Source organism: Lactuca serriola, chromosome 4 (assembly GCF_051521515.1).
Source record: "Lactuca serriola cultivar US96UC23 chromosome 4, Lser_US96UC23_V15, whole genome shotgun sequence".
Taxonomy (NCBI): domain Eukaryota; kingdom Viridiplantae; phylum Streptophyta; class Magnoliopsida; order Asterales; family Asteraceae; genus Lactuca; species Lactuca serriola.
This window is the reverse complement of record NC_136411.1, coordinates 36,593,943-36,612,166: the sequence shown is the minus strand read 5'-3', so window position 1 is coordinate 36,612,166 and position 18,224 is coordinate 36,593,943. Positions and strand designations below refer to the sequence as shown.

The window sequence follows — 18,224 nt, the reverse complement described above, 5'->3', positions numbered from 1 at the left end:
AATTCCGTTTTAATGACATCGGTTACATTGAAGTAGTATATATACAATCCCTATGTGACTGGTTAAACACACTGAATGAAACGAAATCAATCTCTTCCTCACTTACGCTTCTGCTTCATCTTTTCTCTCTTGTTGCAACCAAGGTATAATCCAGGCCAAGTGAGGGTTCAGACAATCTAGAAGAATTGCTTTCCACTGTTGTATCCTGGGAAACAAACACCCATATAGGCCGAATTTATTTTAAGGAAACTGTGTTAAACACATGCCTCAGTCAAGAACTTTATGCTTTTATTGTTTCGTACAGTTTTTGGTTATATTCTCCTAACACGACTTATATGTGACAAAAATTGTCCATGTTAAAATTTTTGTCTATTGATAATTAGTTAACTTGCAAATTAATTTGAGTATTGTTTTATTATACCTATCTATCTATTAAAGTCCAATCTAAAGAAGGGTGAAGCTCGGATACAAATGTATTGGTTTCACTTCTTGACGAAACAATCCTGATGATGATCCATCATAATAGCTTCATGCTTCTCATTAAACAAGTATCTTTCATATTCCCCACATTTGAGACGATATATACTTATTCTTGGTATTAGTTAAACTATATTCCATTTACATGTAAAAGAGTTAAATATATGATGACTATGATATAATAGAAGTTGAATGAAGTGTGAGTGATGATATGTAGGAAAATTGAATGGAAAACTTATATGATCATTGAGTGGTTCAATGGATTTAATTTTTTCTTTTTTAATTAAATTTCAAACCAAATATATATGTAATGATATTTTCTTGATATTTTTATATTTAAGTTTTATATTTTTTTAAACTAAGCCACAAATAAAATTAACCATATTTTTAAATATTATATTATCTAAGACTACTCCTATCGGTGGTCTTTTGCAACTAATTGTTCACTAAAAGACAAAAAAATCAATTAAAATAATATAAAAAATAAAGATGACGACCGACCCGGTTGATATGAAGGGCTAAAGTTGTCCTGAATTGCTTCTCTCAATTGGCTATATATCAATTATGATGAAAGAGAAATTATTATTTTAATTAAAGGTTAAGTTGAGTATTGTCATGAATGTGAGTAGTCTAATGTATCATGGTTTTAGGTGTAGTATTTTTTCAAATAAATAAATCAAATGAAATATTTAAAAATAAAAACCCACTCAAAAAAAAAATATAATCATTAAAAATCTAATACAAACTAATTTCGACAAAATATTATAAAAATATTACGCACCATTTCATGTAAAAAAAACATTCATTTTTCTCATTCACTGATACCATTGCTAGTGCCACATCATTTTTCTCATTCATATAATGATTTCTGTAAACATATTCCAATAATAATAAACTGAATATATTAAATTAAAGGTAAATGGTCATTTTTGCAAACTTAGCATACCAAAACAAACGGGTCATCTCCATGGTCCAAATTCAGAATGAAAGTAGGCCAAAAGCATCAAATCCACAGTTCTAAAACTCACTTGATTGGAACCAAAGAAAGTAACAAAGTATTGACCAAATTTACATTTACAATTTCAATATAAAGTTGTCTCCACTTGTTATGTACTCTGATTGTTCAACTTTTAAATTTCCATTTAAATAGATATAATTTCATAATTTGATGTTACACTATGATGCTAATTTAACCTTTCAATAAGGCCATCAACAGAAGCTCTCTTACGAAACTCTCTTTAGAAGCAATAAAATTCCATTCTATTCCTAATTGCTTATTGGTGAAGGGTGTCGAGTATTGTAAAGTCATTGTCGTTATGCATCCTAATCATTCCTATTACATGATTACATCATAGTAATTCTTCATCAACAAAAATCATTAAAATAACTCTTTTAAAATATTGTAATTTGATTAAAAAATAATAATAATAATTACATTGTATTATAATAACTAAGGATTTATTTTGGCGTGGTGTATTATAACATTCCTTTTTCTACCAAACACATTCTCTCTCCGTCCACAGCCGAAACAAAACACACACTCACCATCCGGTGCGTGTATATGGAGGAAAGGAGTGAAAGAGGGTAACAAATCCGCGTGGTCAATAAGCCATATGCATTTTCTTCTACATCACCTTCCTACGAACCCTAATTCCCACAATTTCCCACGCTATTAGAAAACATTATTACACGCATTTGATTTTTCCTCAGATCTGAAAAACAAAATTCAACACCAAACTCCATTACAAAGATTTTATATTTTTGTTTTCTTGTTCGCATTGCATAATTCTGTACCATTTCTTGAGTTTCACGTAGTTTTCATTCGTAATTCAGCTAATCTAATCGTCAATTTTGTTGTTGCCGTATTAATTGATCATCGCACGAATCCTCCTCTGTGCCTTTTTAGTTATTTAATTCGGTAATCCCGTGTTAGATCCGGACATGAGCTGCGAATCTCTGTTGTTTCATTAGAATCGATTTTGTAATAGTTCGTATAAGTCTATATCAGTATTAGCATTTATGGCAATGCCATCGGGGCACATGGTAATTTCGGATAAAATGCAGTTTCCTAATGGCGGTGGGGTTGGGACCGCCGGTGGAGAGATGGCCGGCGGTACGGTTGGGTGGTATCCGGATGAAAGAGACGAGTTCATATCGTGGTTGAGAGGGGAATTTGCAGCTGCAAATGCCATTATTGATTCGTTATGTCATCATTTGAAGAGCGTTAGTGAACCAGGTGAGTATGATGGGGTTATAGGATCTATACAACAGAGAAGGTGTAATTGGAACCCTGTGCTTCATATGCAGCAATACTTTTCTGTGGCGGAGGTCATTTATTCCTTGCAACAGGCCACCTGGCGACGACAACAACAACAACAACAACAGCATCGTGGTGGTTTTTATGATCCAGTGAAGATTAAGAGATCTAATGGTGTTGGATTCAGACAGGGCCATAGGATAGAAATTCCTGTGAAAGAAGGCCATACTTCTACTGCAGATTTCAAAAGTCCTCGTGGTAATGCAAATGGCTCTGCCAATTTGGTGACTAATGAAGTTTCTGTATCTCATGAAAAGGATGTCACACTTGCACAGTATAACGATGGTAAGACATGAGTAAAGTTTATTTCTTATACTAACTGTTTACCAAACATATTATGGATATAACAAGTTTTGATGTTTGTATTATTTGATATGATGGTGATTTTCCCTTATTTATCAGAAGCATACACAAAAGTTCTAAAATTTCTCTTTCTTTTATCTGCATTCTTACAACAATCATGCTAATCAGTTCTTTTATCTCACAAGCATTATATTTATACACTAGTGTTTACTTGAAGCCTTTTGAAATTCCTTATCATATTAAGTTAATGGCTTCTTACATAGTGAAAGATTTTCTTTAGCATATCGATTTTATAGATTCTTGAATTGCTTCTCAGACTATAAAACAGTCTTGAATCACTAGTAAATCTTACTTTTATTGTTGACTCATGATTCTTGACAGTTTGTACAAACAAAAATCTTAATCATCTGCTAAGTGCTAGCATTACAAGCTATTGGTGAAGATTGATATTGATTGTATCTCAATCTTGTCTTATCAAAGGGTAAATTTGAGCATTTGATTATTAGTCATAACCTTCTATTGGAATCAAGTTAAGTCAACTGTTACATTTTTTCTTGGATGAATCATTTATAACAGTGAAACTCTAATCTCCATTAGGGCACAATACACCATACATTTCAATGGTTGAAACTCATATTGAAAATTTAATTTCAAGGAAAAAATCCACTGTATTGTAACTATTTTTCATTTGATATTGAACAGGTTCAAACACAAAACCTGATGTGGACAACAATGAAAACAATCTAAACTTGAAAACAGTTTTGTCAAACAATTCAGAATGTGAGTCAAAGGAGGTGGATAATAAGGGCAATCTAAATTCAAAAGGTACTTTCTACCCATAAAGGGCAATATAAAGAGTAAATTCTCTCATTTGTCTTTTTTTGTTTTTTTTTTTCAAGAAGGATATTCTAATGCACATCTGGAGCATGAATCATCTTCTACACAAATCTCAAATGAAAAGCCAAATATTTTACCCACAGCTAAAACATTTGTTGGCAATGAAACTCTGGATGGAAAAACAGTAACATTTTTGTACCCTATTATTTACTTATTCCATGAATTAATCCAATATAATTTAATTAACAAAAATTCTTTTTAGGTTAATGTTGTTGATGGGTTAAGAATGTATGACAAGTTATTTGATGACACTGAAATTGAAAACATGGTCAACTTGGTAAATAATTTCAGAACTGCAGGAAGACAAGGACAATTTCAAGGCAGGTCACCCACTTTTTTTTTTTTTTTTTATTTTTTTATTTTGGGTATGAATAATTACATTTACAGCAGTAAATAATTTTTTTTTTTCTGATTTGTAACAGGAGGACATACATATGTTGTCTCAAAAAGACCCATGAAAGGTCATGGAAGAGAGATGATTCAGTTAGGCTTCCCCATTGCTGATGACCTCATCAATGGATCCTCCAAAGGCATGTAAAAAATAAAAAATATAAATTATTAGTTATTAGTTATTACCTCTGTTTAAAATAATAAAAAAAATATTTTTTCAGATCGAAAAATAGAACCAATACCGAATTTATTTCAAGATGTCATCGATCGCCTAATCACCATGCAAATTCTCACAGCGAAGCCAGACTCATGCGTTATTGATATTTATAACGAGGTTAGTAAAATGTAAAAAGTAAAAAGTAAAAAGTAAAAAGTAAGAATTGTATTATTTATTGATATTAATTATTAATTGTGGTGTAGGGTGACCATTCACAACCTCATATATGGCCACATTGGGTTGGAAGGCCTGTGTGTGTTTTGTTGTTGACTGAATGTGAGTTGACTTTTGGTAAAGTGATTAGCGTTGACCACCCTGGAGATTACAGAGGCTGTTTGAATCTTTCTCTTTCACCTGGGTACCTTTTATTCTCTTATTGTTAATTACTATAATTAATGTGATATTATTATAATTACTTATTAAAAAGAAAAAAAAATTGAATTGTATTTGTATTTGTAGATCGATGCTAGTTATGGAAGGAAGATCCTCGGACATTGCTAAACATGCGATTCCTTCCATCCGGAAACAACGCGTGCTTGTTACGTTGACCAAGTCAAAGAGAGTCACACATGGACCACGTGGGGGTGTGGGTGTGGGTGTGGGTCCCAAGCACTATGTCGCTACCCCAACAGCAGCACCACCACCTGGAAATGTTTTTGCTCCGGCCATGGCTTTTCCGGCGGCTTCTGGAGTTGGAGGGTGGACGGGGGCTCCTGTGACTCTGAGGCAGCATGCGCCACCTGGCACTGGAGTTTTTCTTCCTCCGGGATCTGGGAACTCCACAGAGGAACAGCAGTTTGAAGAAAAAGAAGGGAAAAAGCATGAAGATGAGAATGGTGGTGACGACCACCACAAGAAACAGAACGGCGGCGGCGATTGAAAGGCGGTGGAGAAAGTTTTGAGAGGGGACCACAAACACAAAAACTGCAGTGAGGTTTGATGCAGATTGCAAAAGGCGGCGGAACAAGAGAGTTGAAACGTGACTTTATTATGAAAAAATTAAAGAAGGAAAAAGAAAGGGGGGAACTTGAAAAAAGTTGGCTTCTATTATTCTATTACAGAAATCTCGTTTTTGTTGTCTTAATTAGTTATTAATTAGTATATCAACTCTTCCTCCCTTTTGTTCTTTATAATCAATTTTAACATATTCTTAATTTACATTCTCTTAATTGTTATAGAAACCAGTCTCGGGTCGGTCTGATCTTTGGCAAATTTGTTATTTTTTTGTTCGGGTTCGAGTTTTTTTTTTTTTTTTTTGGTGGAGTTTTGTTTTTCTTTTTTCTGGTTCGGATAAATGAAAAACTCCTCTTAAACTTCAATATTTTATTAATATAAAAGATTCATAATATTACATAAATTGTAAAACATAAACATTATTGAAACGGCATACCGGAGGAAAATTCCAATAATTATGTGTCGTCGGAGGGGTGGTGGACAATGTAGTTGGGTAATTTGCATTTCATTCCTTAGACTTCTTTAGGATTGGTGTTAGTATATGATAACAGCTTTGTTGACCTTTCCATTCCGTCTTCTGAATACCGTTTTCCATATGGGTTAAAACTGCCTTCCGTAATCCCGTTTTTCATATGAGTTAACCCGTATTGTTCTGTTCTCTCTCCATCAAATCAATATAGGAAAATGATGCAACTGCCTTACAATATTTTTTGATTTTGTGCATTCAGTCCCTAAAGTTTTTTTCGTGTCCTCTAAGGGAACAAAATATGGCCTGTCTATTTAGTCACCATAACTTAATTTAACCGGTAACTAGTGCCACATTTGTAACTTAAGACAAGTAAGCGTCTACGTCGACCTATACAACGTCGTTTTGATAATGAAACTGACACTGGTCAAGAAAGTAATACGACATCGTTTACAGACGTCCCTTTGGGAGCAAGACTCCGACTATTCATGCCCCACTTGGTTATATAAACTAATGTTTGTGCCCTAAAAGGAGCACCATCTTCAACTTTGATAATCTAATCTTGTAAAACAGTGTGTATCGCAAAACTAGACAAAATGTCGTCAATTATGTCTCACTGCCATAATTGGTCGTTCGAAGACTGACGCCACATACAAGCCAATGGAAGTGCTCCAATGGAAGTGCTTCAGCTGATCATGAGGACATCCAGATCACGTTGCTACAACTCCAACTTGAAGTGTCCCTTATAAGGGACGAAATCAATGGTGATCTGCGACAGCTCAGGGAAAGTGTTCGTTGGATGCCCTCAATCGTGACGTAGATGACATCAAGGCTGGCCACATGGAGGTGTCTCATTTGACTGATGGCCTGAGGGGCCATTTCTATTCTCTCCATTCGGCGTATATGAGGGCAACAACTGAACTTGCTAAGGTGAAGAAGCTATTTGTTTTCGGATGTGTTTGGAGTGATCGGTTCTGTGGGGGGTGGCAGCTTGCAAAATGTTCGGATGAAAGGGTAGTTAGGTTTGCATTTGTTTGGGTTTTGTGTTTTTGTAGGTTGTTTTTGGATTTTGGGCGTTTGGATGTTGCTTTATGGTAGTCTAGATTTTGTTTGGTGGATAGTCTCTTTTTGTTTTAAGTGGGTGGCAAATATGGAAGCAACTATAATTGTAGTATGTACTAAGAAGGGATTTACAAAACCTAGATCAATGCAAACGAATATTATGTATATACACTCATTTTCCCTTGATTTTAGTACAGGTGCATTCATATTCTATGTTGTAGGACAAAAAGGTAGAATTTGGTCATGTGTGTTGGTCCCTCTTTTTTAAAAAATATTGTTTGTATTCTATATATCGATTTGGGACCACTTACACATGCTTTAAGTTGAAAACTTTGTTTTGTATGCCAAATTGGTACCACACGTTTTCCTTTTATTTTAGTATGGATATACACATGTTTTTATGCATATGTGTGTTAGTCTCACTTTAGTAAGGAATATTGTTCTATACATAGATTTGGGAGCACATGTTTTAATTGAAAGTGGAAATAAACAAATAATTCTAATAACCAACACAAAGTACATAAATACACTTCTTCATAACAACATTACAACATATTCCATAACTAACCACTACCCAAATAACATGTTACCAGATTACATAAGGGATCCAATTACATAAATGCCCCTCCCCCATACACTACACCCATACTAATCAATATCCATAACATTTGATGCACTACCTTTACCTACCAATTTCTTTCCCAACTTCATTTTAACGATTCTTTCAGACGACTTCCTAAGCCTTGGTTTTTCCACTTTCCCAACCTTCACTGCATAATTATTAACCCCGACATCTTCATCATTATTATCACCAATGATAACATCTTCCCCAACCCTTTCCATGTTGACTGACTCTTGTGTTTGTTTTGCAGCTTCTTTTTTGTCCTAACAGTAGTTTTAGAAAGCCTTTCAACTTGAGGACAAGTGTTCTTGTTGCGTCCTCTCTGTTTGCATATACTGCAACAAAAAGGTTTCCCGGCCTTTGATACAGTATGTCTATGAGGCATTTCAAAAACATCTCTTTTCCTCTTCATAGTAGGTCTGTCAGGCATCCTTCTTTTAATTGGGGGTAAAATAGGGATGTTTTCTGTAGGAGGCCACATGTTCATGCCATTAATCCATTGGATTGGTTGTTTGTAAGTATTGTGGTACAATGTTGTAAAGTATATTTGGTCCACATGTGCATGATAATGTTGAGTGTTTAAGAATGACAATGTTGCAACTGAGTGCACACAACCATACCCATTTAATTGCCACAACCTGCGTGTACATTCCCTCTTCTACACATCAACCACATATGACTGATCCAAGTTTCTTGTTTCAAACTTCATCACCCCACAAGAAATAACTTGCCAATACCTATACTTAGTAAGTTCAATTAATTAGTCCTAACACTTTTGAAATTACTCATTGAATAGGATAGCGACATATCTTTTCTTTATTTTCAACACATTTAACTTTTCCCTAATGCCTAGACAAACATTTAAACGATCCCATCCTTGTCCCTTAAGTTGCATTTTGACCATCCTTTGCATGAGATAGATATGCATATCCTCTAACATACTGATAATGGGTTTCTTCCTAGCATCCATTATAACACTATTGAAGCTTTCTGATAATCCATTCTCCACATATTCACAAGCATGGTGAACTTTGAAGAAAGCCAAAGACCATGTCTTAGGATCCCTCTCCATAAGATGCACAAAGACAGCAGGATTTATGTCTTGAATCTCCTTCATTGCTACATTGAAATGTTCTTCAGTAGTTGCTTTATTGGCCATCCAGAAAATCCTCTTAAATTGTGCTATTGGAAATTGCTTTCTAAAGTTAGCATAGATATGCCTTGCACACTATCTATGTTCTGCTGTTGGTAGTAACTATTTCACTGCCTCAATAAATCCTTACATATGTTGAATCATAAAAAAAAACTTTAGAGTGGCATACCATATATTGAAATACATTAAGAAGTAGTACCATACCTTGTATTGATCAGATATTAGCACAAAACCAAACCCTTTAGAATCAAGGTTCAAGTCTTCTCTAAGATTATCAATAAACCACTTCCAATTGTCTTTGTTCTCCATACATACAACAACCCAAGCAATTGGGAAGATCGCATTATTAGCATCCCTACCCATAACACAAAGTAGCTTACCTTGGTAATAACTCTTCAGAAAACAACCATCAAGGTTAATTATTCTTCTACACCCTCCCCCAACCCTCTTTAACTCCATGAAAACATATGTAAATCCTACTGAAGTAATTTTTACCATCTTACATTGAACCAACAACAAATTTGACAGTTGAACCTGGTTTTAATATTCTTATCTCCTCACCATAAGACCATAACTTAGCATAGATGTCTGCAATTGTACCTTCAACCAGAGTAAATGCATATTTCTTGGCTCTCCTACACCGACTCATACTCACTTCAATGCCAAATGTGTTTTTCACCTCTTCTTTAAGCAGCCTAAAACTCATCCTCAGATTGTTTCAAATTATTGGGTGAAATGGCTTCCTATCCATCTGTAAGTGACAATTGACCTAAATTTAAAATTCCTAGCACAATTGTGGTCAATTATCAGAGACTTGATCTGGAAAGACTTATCATCACTCATCCATGACCCCTAAAGCCTAAAAGTACAGTTTCCATCAAAACATGTAACTAACAACCTTATACTTGAAGGGTTTTGAGCATTCTAACACTCCTATGGTGTACATGCAACCCTAGATACCTTGGATCTATGTTTTCTCTATTATACATGCAAACTTGAACTTTCCAAGGTATTACCCTAACTAGCATACAATCATTGATACTTGGGCTATATAAACAAGTTAGAAGACATACCTTTTCATGTAGCTTGATTCCATGGAGCTTAAGAGCCTAGTGCCTCAAGTGTGACACCTCAAATAGTTCACACAACATCACCAACAACCTGGAATAACTTGAGAGAAAAGGTTCCTATGCTCAAATCGGCTACCCCTCATGTGTACACACACTAGTGCCAATTTCTTGAGCCATGGGGTCCTTATATATGGTGGCTATTAGGGTTACACCATGTAAATCATGTCTTTCCATATTCTTCATGCTCCATGGGTTAAAACCTCCATGGATTATCCATGGGTTACTCCATGGGTTTAGCCCAACATGAAGAACTATGGATCATAAGTCCACATATATAAGAATGAATGATTTACACAATCAATCCCCATATATTTAATTAGTCTCCTTTTGATCACAAAATTAATTCCAAATTAATTATTGATCAATACTGATTAAATAATATGATTTGATATTAATATATTAGAACTTATAATATATTAACAAATCATAAATATCATTTTCTCACAAAAGTCTATCCAAATTGTTCTGATGCCATGCAACCTAAATGAACCATGCCAATCGGGTCAAGTACATACCAATTATAGTTATGGACTTAGACACTAATCCAACAATACTATCACTTTTCTTAAAACATAGTTGATAACCATTAGCAACTTCATAATTTCATAACATGTGTTTGAGTTGTTTGGAATTCTCAAACCTCATACCTAACACAGGCTGCTACTCCTTTCAAGGTTTTTCTTCATTGAACCTATTTGGAAAATTGGTAGCAACATCATCCTCATTATGTTCATTCTCCCCCATGTCAACATCAATAGGTTCACCTTCACTTACATTTTCACCCATGTCACAATCTGGGCCATTGTCACCGGTATGCCCTATGTCATCTGTTTCACCATTATCAACAATTTCTTCTTGGATATGATCAAGCACTTCCTCTCAAGCACTCCTGCATGTTAGCAGTACCAAAATGGTCTACATACAATCGGAGTTCAACACCACATTCATACACAATGGCTATGAAATCGACATAATCAAGTTCGTTTGTAATTAACCTCAAACCTTTTAGAAAATCGATACCAAGAAGACAATAATACAGTTTCTCACATTTTTATCTTGTGAATCTTTCCATGAAAGCGTAGCACTCATTCTTGTCCATGGCGGAAAAATCAATGTCGCCTAGTCTTTGATTAGTACCAGAAACGTATCGTATGGGGTACCTTTCAAAGATGCCTTGAAAGTACTCATGGACAGCGATGTAGATAGCCATGGTTGAAGCAAGAAATTGGAGGATTAGAAATCGAAACAGTCGACAAAGATAGTTGATGGAATGTATTAGAGTTGATGAAGTATTGTCGGTAACTCATTAAAAACCCTAACGCGACACAATCAACATTTAAACGTGGCAATTTTAAATGAAGTGGCACATATGTTACCGGATGACCCCTTCAACTCTTATAAAAGGACCAACTCGACCCGACGAAAACCATTTTGTTCCCTTAGAGGGAACGAAAAAAACTTTAGGGACTGGATGCACAAAATCAAAAAAGATAATAGGGTCGTAGCGTCATTTTCCCAATCAATATTAGTCTTTTATTATCACGGACATTTGAACCGATTTATATGTCAACATATACCTTCTTGCATTTAATATTACGACACTAAGAGAAATAACATTCCAAAGCAATGTTACTAGCTTGGACCGTTAGTAGATCTTTAGCCATTGATGCTTTTACTATATAGATTTAAATGTTCTCTTCGTTTCCATCATTTTGTGCAAATTCTTCAACACTTACATTACAAGCATACTCGGTTGCTTTAAAATTTGAAAAATCACCTAAAGACTTTTGAACTCCCGAACATTTTGATTGAGAATAGTGATCAAAGCATGAGGTGTCATGTTGAATACAATGTTCAAAATTTATTATATTTCCTTTATTGTAGTGTCACTCATTGCATCTTTGAAATTTTAATATGTATTTAATGCCAACAAAATCATAAAAATTAGTGGTAATTATGGGAAATTAAGTAACCTGACCTTTATAAATGACCCTTTTTTAAAGTAACCACATTCTCTGGAACACATTGTTCTGGAGAATGCAACCGGTAATCTCAAAATAAAAAAAACAAAATAAACCTTATATAACTAAAGGGATTAGGTTGAAGTTGTTGGATAAGGTGTCTATGTCCATAACAATATTTGAGATGCACTTGACCCGACCCGACATGGTCCATTTTGGTTGCACTTCACTCGAACGATTTGGATAACCTTTTGAGAATAATACGCTTATGATTTGTTAATATATTATAAGTTATAATATATTAATATGAAATCATACTATTTAATTAGTATTAATCATAAAATTAATTTAGAATTAATTTGGTGATCAAAAAGATGACTAATTAAATATGGGCTCTTGTATTTATATAAGTGTGGGCTAATACTCATTTGGAATGGGCTTGGCATGCATGGGAGTCCATGAAGCTTTTAACCCATGGATCCTTGGAAAAGAAGAGTCATGGGTATTAGGGTTTACATGGGTGTAACCCTAATCCTCCACACTATATAAAGGAGTCCTTGGCACTTGATTTGGGACTAGTTGTGTGTGAACAAGAGTGGTGGCCAAATTCAAGAGTGTGCATTATTCTCTCAAGAGTTTCCAAAGTTTGTGGTGATTTGTGATTTCCATTTGAGGCATCCACACTATTGGTGTTAGGCTCTCAAACTCCAAAGAATCAACCACTACTAAAAGGTATGTCATTCTACTAGTACTTTTATGATTCAAGTTCCCCATGCCATGCTAGTTAGGATGTAAACCTTGGAAATTCTTATTTGCATGTATTTTAGAGAAAACATAGATCCAAGGTTTATAGGGTTGCATGTACACCATAGGAGTGTTAGAATGCTCAAAACCCAATAGAAGTAATATTAAAATGTTCAAATCATCTTATTCCTTGTACCCCAAACTATTTCCGCCAATCGTTTACGATATGACATACCCCATGGACCGGTTTTACCATTTATTGAATACGACTTCCCAGTGATCAATGCTTCTAGGAACAACACAAAAACACCCTTCAATCCCCTCTACTCTTAAATTATTGCGGTACTTATGGCACCTTTTTGAGGGTGATGTTGAAACTCTCAGGTGTGATTACATTACTTGGTTTGGTACCCCAGTAGTTGGTACCCACTAGCAGTCTGTGGATGCGGGCTCGCATATCGATAAACCTATTCATGGTTTCTGAATAGTAGCCGCTCTTCCAAAGACTATTGTATATTGTCATTTCGAATGTCTTCAAATTCAAAGCACCCAAAAAAACCAGTGAACAATTGGTATATTAATTGAGATGTAAAGCAACAAAAAGGTTAGAAATTACTAAAAATCAAATAACATAACATTATAGTACATACATACTTAGGTAATGTAATTCAAATACAACATATCATATCATAGTCTACCCAAGCTGGGTAAATGGGTCGGTCATCCATGTCACTCCAGTCAAATGAGTGTTGAAAGTTGTCGGTACAACCATCCACCAAGCGTCATCCTGTCTAGGCTTTACCAACAACAAGATCCACAACATGATGTGATGCTAATTTTAAAATATTTACGGTTAAGTAAGTGTTGTTAATAGAAGCGTATTACATAAATAAGGAGGCTAATAATGTAACTTACATTACATTCCAGCTATCATGTGTGACTATCCGCATATAAGCGCGTACAAACTTCAATCGTTAGAATAGAGGTCAAAAAACGGTGAGTGAACAACACCGAACCATCTCGTTTTTTATAAAGAGTGTGTTTGGCAGGTTTTAAGATATTATCCAACGGTGCTGGTTGTTTTCGTATAACACCTTTTCTCTTCATTTATACCATGAGGACTTATACCATATAGACATAACTTTTTGGCGCATAGAACGCTGAAGTGCTGGCAGGAGCGTTTGTATTGATCCTGTAGTATCTCTTTTATATCCGACAAATGAATAATTGAGGACGGCTGCTCAGGGCCGTCATGCAGCGGCTTTTCGGGTGTGCGTGACCTATAATCATGGTCACATAAGTCATTTTCATTGTACTCTGTGGTACCAAAATCGTATCTGGGAGTTTTATTGATAAGTTTTAGAAGCTTGGCCAAAGGAGCGTTATGCTCTGCTAAACGCTCATCGTGTGACCTCAACTGCTCGCGACATTCACTAGGCTTATTTTTCAACTGACGGATCTCGTTTTGCAAGTGAGTAATAATTTGGTCCTTATCAGTCTATGGGTCAGCAACCGACAGTGGTAGTGGTGGCGGGTGAGATGAATTAAGATTTACCGAGTATAATGATGACTTAAGAGTTGTCGGGTATAGTGATGCCAACTTTCAGACAGACAGGGACAACTTCCATTCTCAGTCTGGTTGGGTGTTTACCCTTAATGGAGGAACAGTGACTTGGAAAAGTTCCAAGCAAGAGACCGTAGCTCATTCTACATGTGAATCGGAGTATATAGTTGCGAATGAAGCGTCAAAGGAAGCTATACGATTGAAGAACTTCATTGGAAACCTTGGAGTAGTACCAGCCATAAAAGAGCCCATGGAAATTTTCTGCGATAATGAAGGAGCGGTTGCCTTGACCAAGGAACCAAGAGATCATGGTAGATCTAGACATATTGACAGAAAATATCACTTTATCAGACACCGAGTAAATGAAGGACACCTCATCGTAAAGAGGGTATCATCAGAACAGAATCTTGTCGATCGCCTCACAAAGGGTCTAAGTAGAATTAAGCATGTTTAGCATGCGAGGAGCATTGGTCTAAAGGATGATATTAGTTTTAGTGATTAGATAGATACCTAGAAACTTGTAACAATATAAATGTAATGACATTTGATGATCAAGTAATGGAGATTTATTTATGAGTATTGTTTACTATCTTTTGTCAATTGTTTATCATTGTGGTTCTTTTTTGCATGTTTTATTTCCCAAATAAATGGATTATTCAAGACATCCATAGTCGATCATACTTTTGAAGTAAGTAGTGAACTAAGATTGTCGTGAATTGGATTGTAGATTGTCTAAGGGTTTAGACATAGCAATGCTTTGCTACAACATTCACGAGTACTTTTGAAATAAGGATTTAAGTATTGGATTAACCCACGCTCAGAGAATTACTTCATGGAATTTACCACGAGTAATTGTGAGACGATAATATCGTATAATCTTTAAACTGAGATATATGAGTTGTTGTTTAAGATTGATTGTGCATTGATAATGCGTAAACACATCAGTAATTTAATGTTATAAAACGTATTGTTGTGTACGATTTGATGAGTAAATAGTACAAGCATATAAGTCAAAGTTTATATGTTCCTTTTTCCCTAAGGGGAAAAAGCGATATCTTGGGCCCCTCGAAGATTTGGTGTCGACTTAGGTGTCAGGCTCGGTCAGGACTGAATTGATGTGTTCAATTAAGTTCTTTGTCATTACAAATCAGAAATCGGGAAACAAACTGATGGACAATGAGAATGGTTTTGTTCCATTTCATTTGTCCACATGATATATTGTAGAATGGAGGATTATATGATCCCTTATCTTAGGACATATAACTGAATGGGTCAGAGTTCGATAGCGGCTTTGAGAGTTATAATTGATAGTCAAAATAAAAGGTCATATTTTCAATCATAGTTATTAGACTTATCCAAATGGGAGACTATTGGATTAGGTGTCTAAGCCCATAACTATAATTGGCACGTACTTGATTTGATAGTAGCATGGTCCTTTTGGGCTATCTTTACACTGGCAACTAGACAGGATGACTATTGGAGAGAGTGGTTGAATTTATTATTTGGAAAAATAAATTGGTATATAAAATGATTTATTAATATGTTATGAGAATAATATATTAATTATAAATCATATTATCAATTAGTATTTAATCAAAAATTAATTCGGAATTAATTTTTGGATTAAAGGAACTGATTAAATGTACAGGGGCTGTTTTGAAATTATTTGTTAGTTATGGTTTTGGGCTCTTGGATCACCCTTATTGGGGAGGGCCAAAAATCCGTAGAATATTCTAGAGGATTTCGTCCAAGCATTAAGGAATGGATTTCATGGGCTTCTTAGGCCCTAAGCTAAGGGATTAGGGTTTTCCACCTCAAAACCCTAGTTGCCCCAACTATAAATAAACCCCCCAGCCCTCATGATTTCGTACACCTCCAAGCAACCTTAGAAGAGCCAAAATTCTGAGCAAGTATCTCCTCTCTCCTCTCTCTCATAATCATCCTCTTGCCCTAGTGTGTTTGTGAGCCATTAGAGGTACTACACTTGTGGTATTTGTTCTCAAAGCTCAAGATCATCAAGGAATCATTGTTATGACTATATAGCAATAAAGGTATGTGATCTAATCTTTCTTATGTTGATTTCTAAATTATTAGATGCATGTTAGGGTTTCTATTTTTTGTGTGTTTAATGCTTGTATCTCTAATAGTGAAAACATAGATCCTCAAATTGGGGTTGCATGCACACATATGATTGTTTGCTATGTAGAAAACCCATCAAAAAAATCCCTGCTACAACAGGTGGGCCTGAGGCCCAACCTAAACAAGTACAAATCCCAACCAACACATGAGCCCAAAAGTCTTACAAGCCCACAGACAACGTACGCGTGACGTACATAACTTGTACACCCAACGTACGCTGATGACAATCTGGAATCGGAGCACTGTCCCAGTACGTGCAACGTACTCTAGAGTACTGGTCAGTCAACCCATTTTCTCCCATGATTTAATTCATTCAGATTTAACATCCAAAACTTATATCCAAGCTTATAATGGCCTATTAAGCCATAAAGTTGCAAACATTATGCTTTTCATGCCTCGTTGGGGCTTAAACTATGAATTAAGCCCATCAACTCACTTATGTGGTCACTAACACATGCATGGTTGAGTCTTAACCCCCAAGATATGATTTTTATGACTTCATAAACTTCCAAGAGTCCAAAAGGACAACTCAAATGGCCTGGAGTAGCTTATACTCCAAGAAACCAAGTTATGGGAGCAAAAGATGCTAAAATCTACCCTAAACCTAGATCTAATCTTATAATGATCAATGTTCAAACTTTATACCTTCAATAAGCTAGAAATGGTGCACAAAATCTGGATCTACAAGCTCCTTCTTATCCTTTGCTTCTTCCCAAACTTCCTTCTTCTTCAAAACCACCAAAGAACACCCAAACACTCAAGGTAAGCTCAAAAATGCACTCAAGAAGGTTAGGGTTCGAGATTGGCACTAAAAGGGCATTGCATGCTGAATGGGTAATGAACTTGAGGTACTTAAGGTCTTTAAATAGGGTGCAAACCCTAAATAGGGTTTGCCCTTGGCTTGAGTACGCCCAGTGTACGTCGGGATCACCATGATGGCACGCATGCAAGGAATACATTGTGCATACCTAGTGTACGACCAACATACTCACAAACCCTCCATTACCTTTTAATTGAGTTAAAATATATTAAATCATTAACTTCATACCTGAGTATCCAAGACTTTTCCCAAGACTTTTCCGATGTACCACAATTAATTTCTCGAGAGTTGTAGAATTTCATGTCAATTTTGATGAAAATTTGAAATGGATAAACCAGTTTGCTATCAATACCTGCAACTAACATGTTGTCTAATAGGAAGTCCCAAGACTGAAGTAGGTGTAGGAAGAGCAAACCTGAACTTGGCCACATTATGGCTAAGTTGTATGCGCTTAACAAGCTTGAATTGCTTAAAATTTCCAGGATCTATGGACCCTGTTTGTTCACAAAAACACATAAACTTATGATTTAGTCTTTCAGATAAACCAGATGGAACCCATGAGCCAAAATGGAACTTGGAATAAAAATAATAAAATGAAGTGAGTTTATGGAGTATGATGAACCTTTGGTTTTCTTGGAGGAGAAAAGGATGAAAGCAACAAGGGTAACAATGACAACAACAAAACTAATGCCAATTTGGATCTCACGCACTTGCAAGAACTCCATTGCTCAGCAAATAAGCAAACAACCTAAATGGGGAACAGTTTTAAAAATTATATCACCAATAGATGCTATTTGTAATAGCTTCATATTTTCAAATTTCTTTGATAAAACCAAAAGCATATTATCTATCATTAGTTCTCCATAAATGCAATGTGCTTATCGTTATGCATTTTTTTACAAGTTTCTTTGCATGATAACATGACAACAAATCAATTTTATGTCACAAACACACCATCAAGTTGGAATGATGCTTATAGAAAAAGTTGTGTATGTAAAGAATGAAAGA

General features: G+C 35.4%; 2 protein-coding genes across 3 annotated transcripts; one reads left to right on the top strand and one right to left on the bottom strand.

Moving 5' to 3' along the window:
• Nucleotides 1-1,978: 1,978 nt before the first annotated feature.
• On the top strand, nt 1,979-5,820 carry LOC145101322 (RNA demethylase ALKBH10B-like). 2 transcript variants are annotated; one of them, XM_079038520.1, is made up of 8 exons: nt 1,979-3,079; nt 3,800-3,922; nt 4,000-4,118; nt 4,197-4,314; nt 4,417-4,524; nt 4,606-4,718; nt 4,805-4,959; nt 5,061-5,820. In XM_079038520.1, the coding sequence occupies exons 1-8, from the start codon at nt 2,497-2,499 to the stop codon at nt 5,479-5,481; spliced, it is 1,740 nt and encodes a 579-aa protein (XP_078894646.1). In that variant the 5' UTR covers nt 1,979-2,496; the 3' UTR covers nt 5,482-5,820. The 2 variants fall into 2 exon arrangements, with proteins under 2 accessions (XP_078894646.1, XP_078894644.1); XM_079038518.1 differs by having other exon boundaries at nt 3,997-4,118.
• A 3,537-nt stretch (nt 5,821-9,357) lies between these two features.
• Nucleotides 9,358-17,941, bottom strand: LOC145098220 (NADH--cytochrome b5 reductase 1-like). The gene is made up of 3 exons (XM_079035882.1): nt 17,839-17,941; nt 17,569-17,710; nt 9,358-9,553 (listed from the first exon to the last, which is right to left on the bottom strand). The coding sequence occupies exons 1-3, from the start codon at nt 17,939-17,941 to the stop codon at nt 9,358-9,360; spliced, it is 441 nt and encodes a 146-aa protein (XP_078892008.1).
• Between the last annotated feature and the right edge of the window lie 283 nt (nt 17,942-18,224).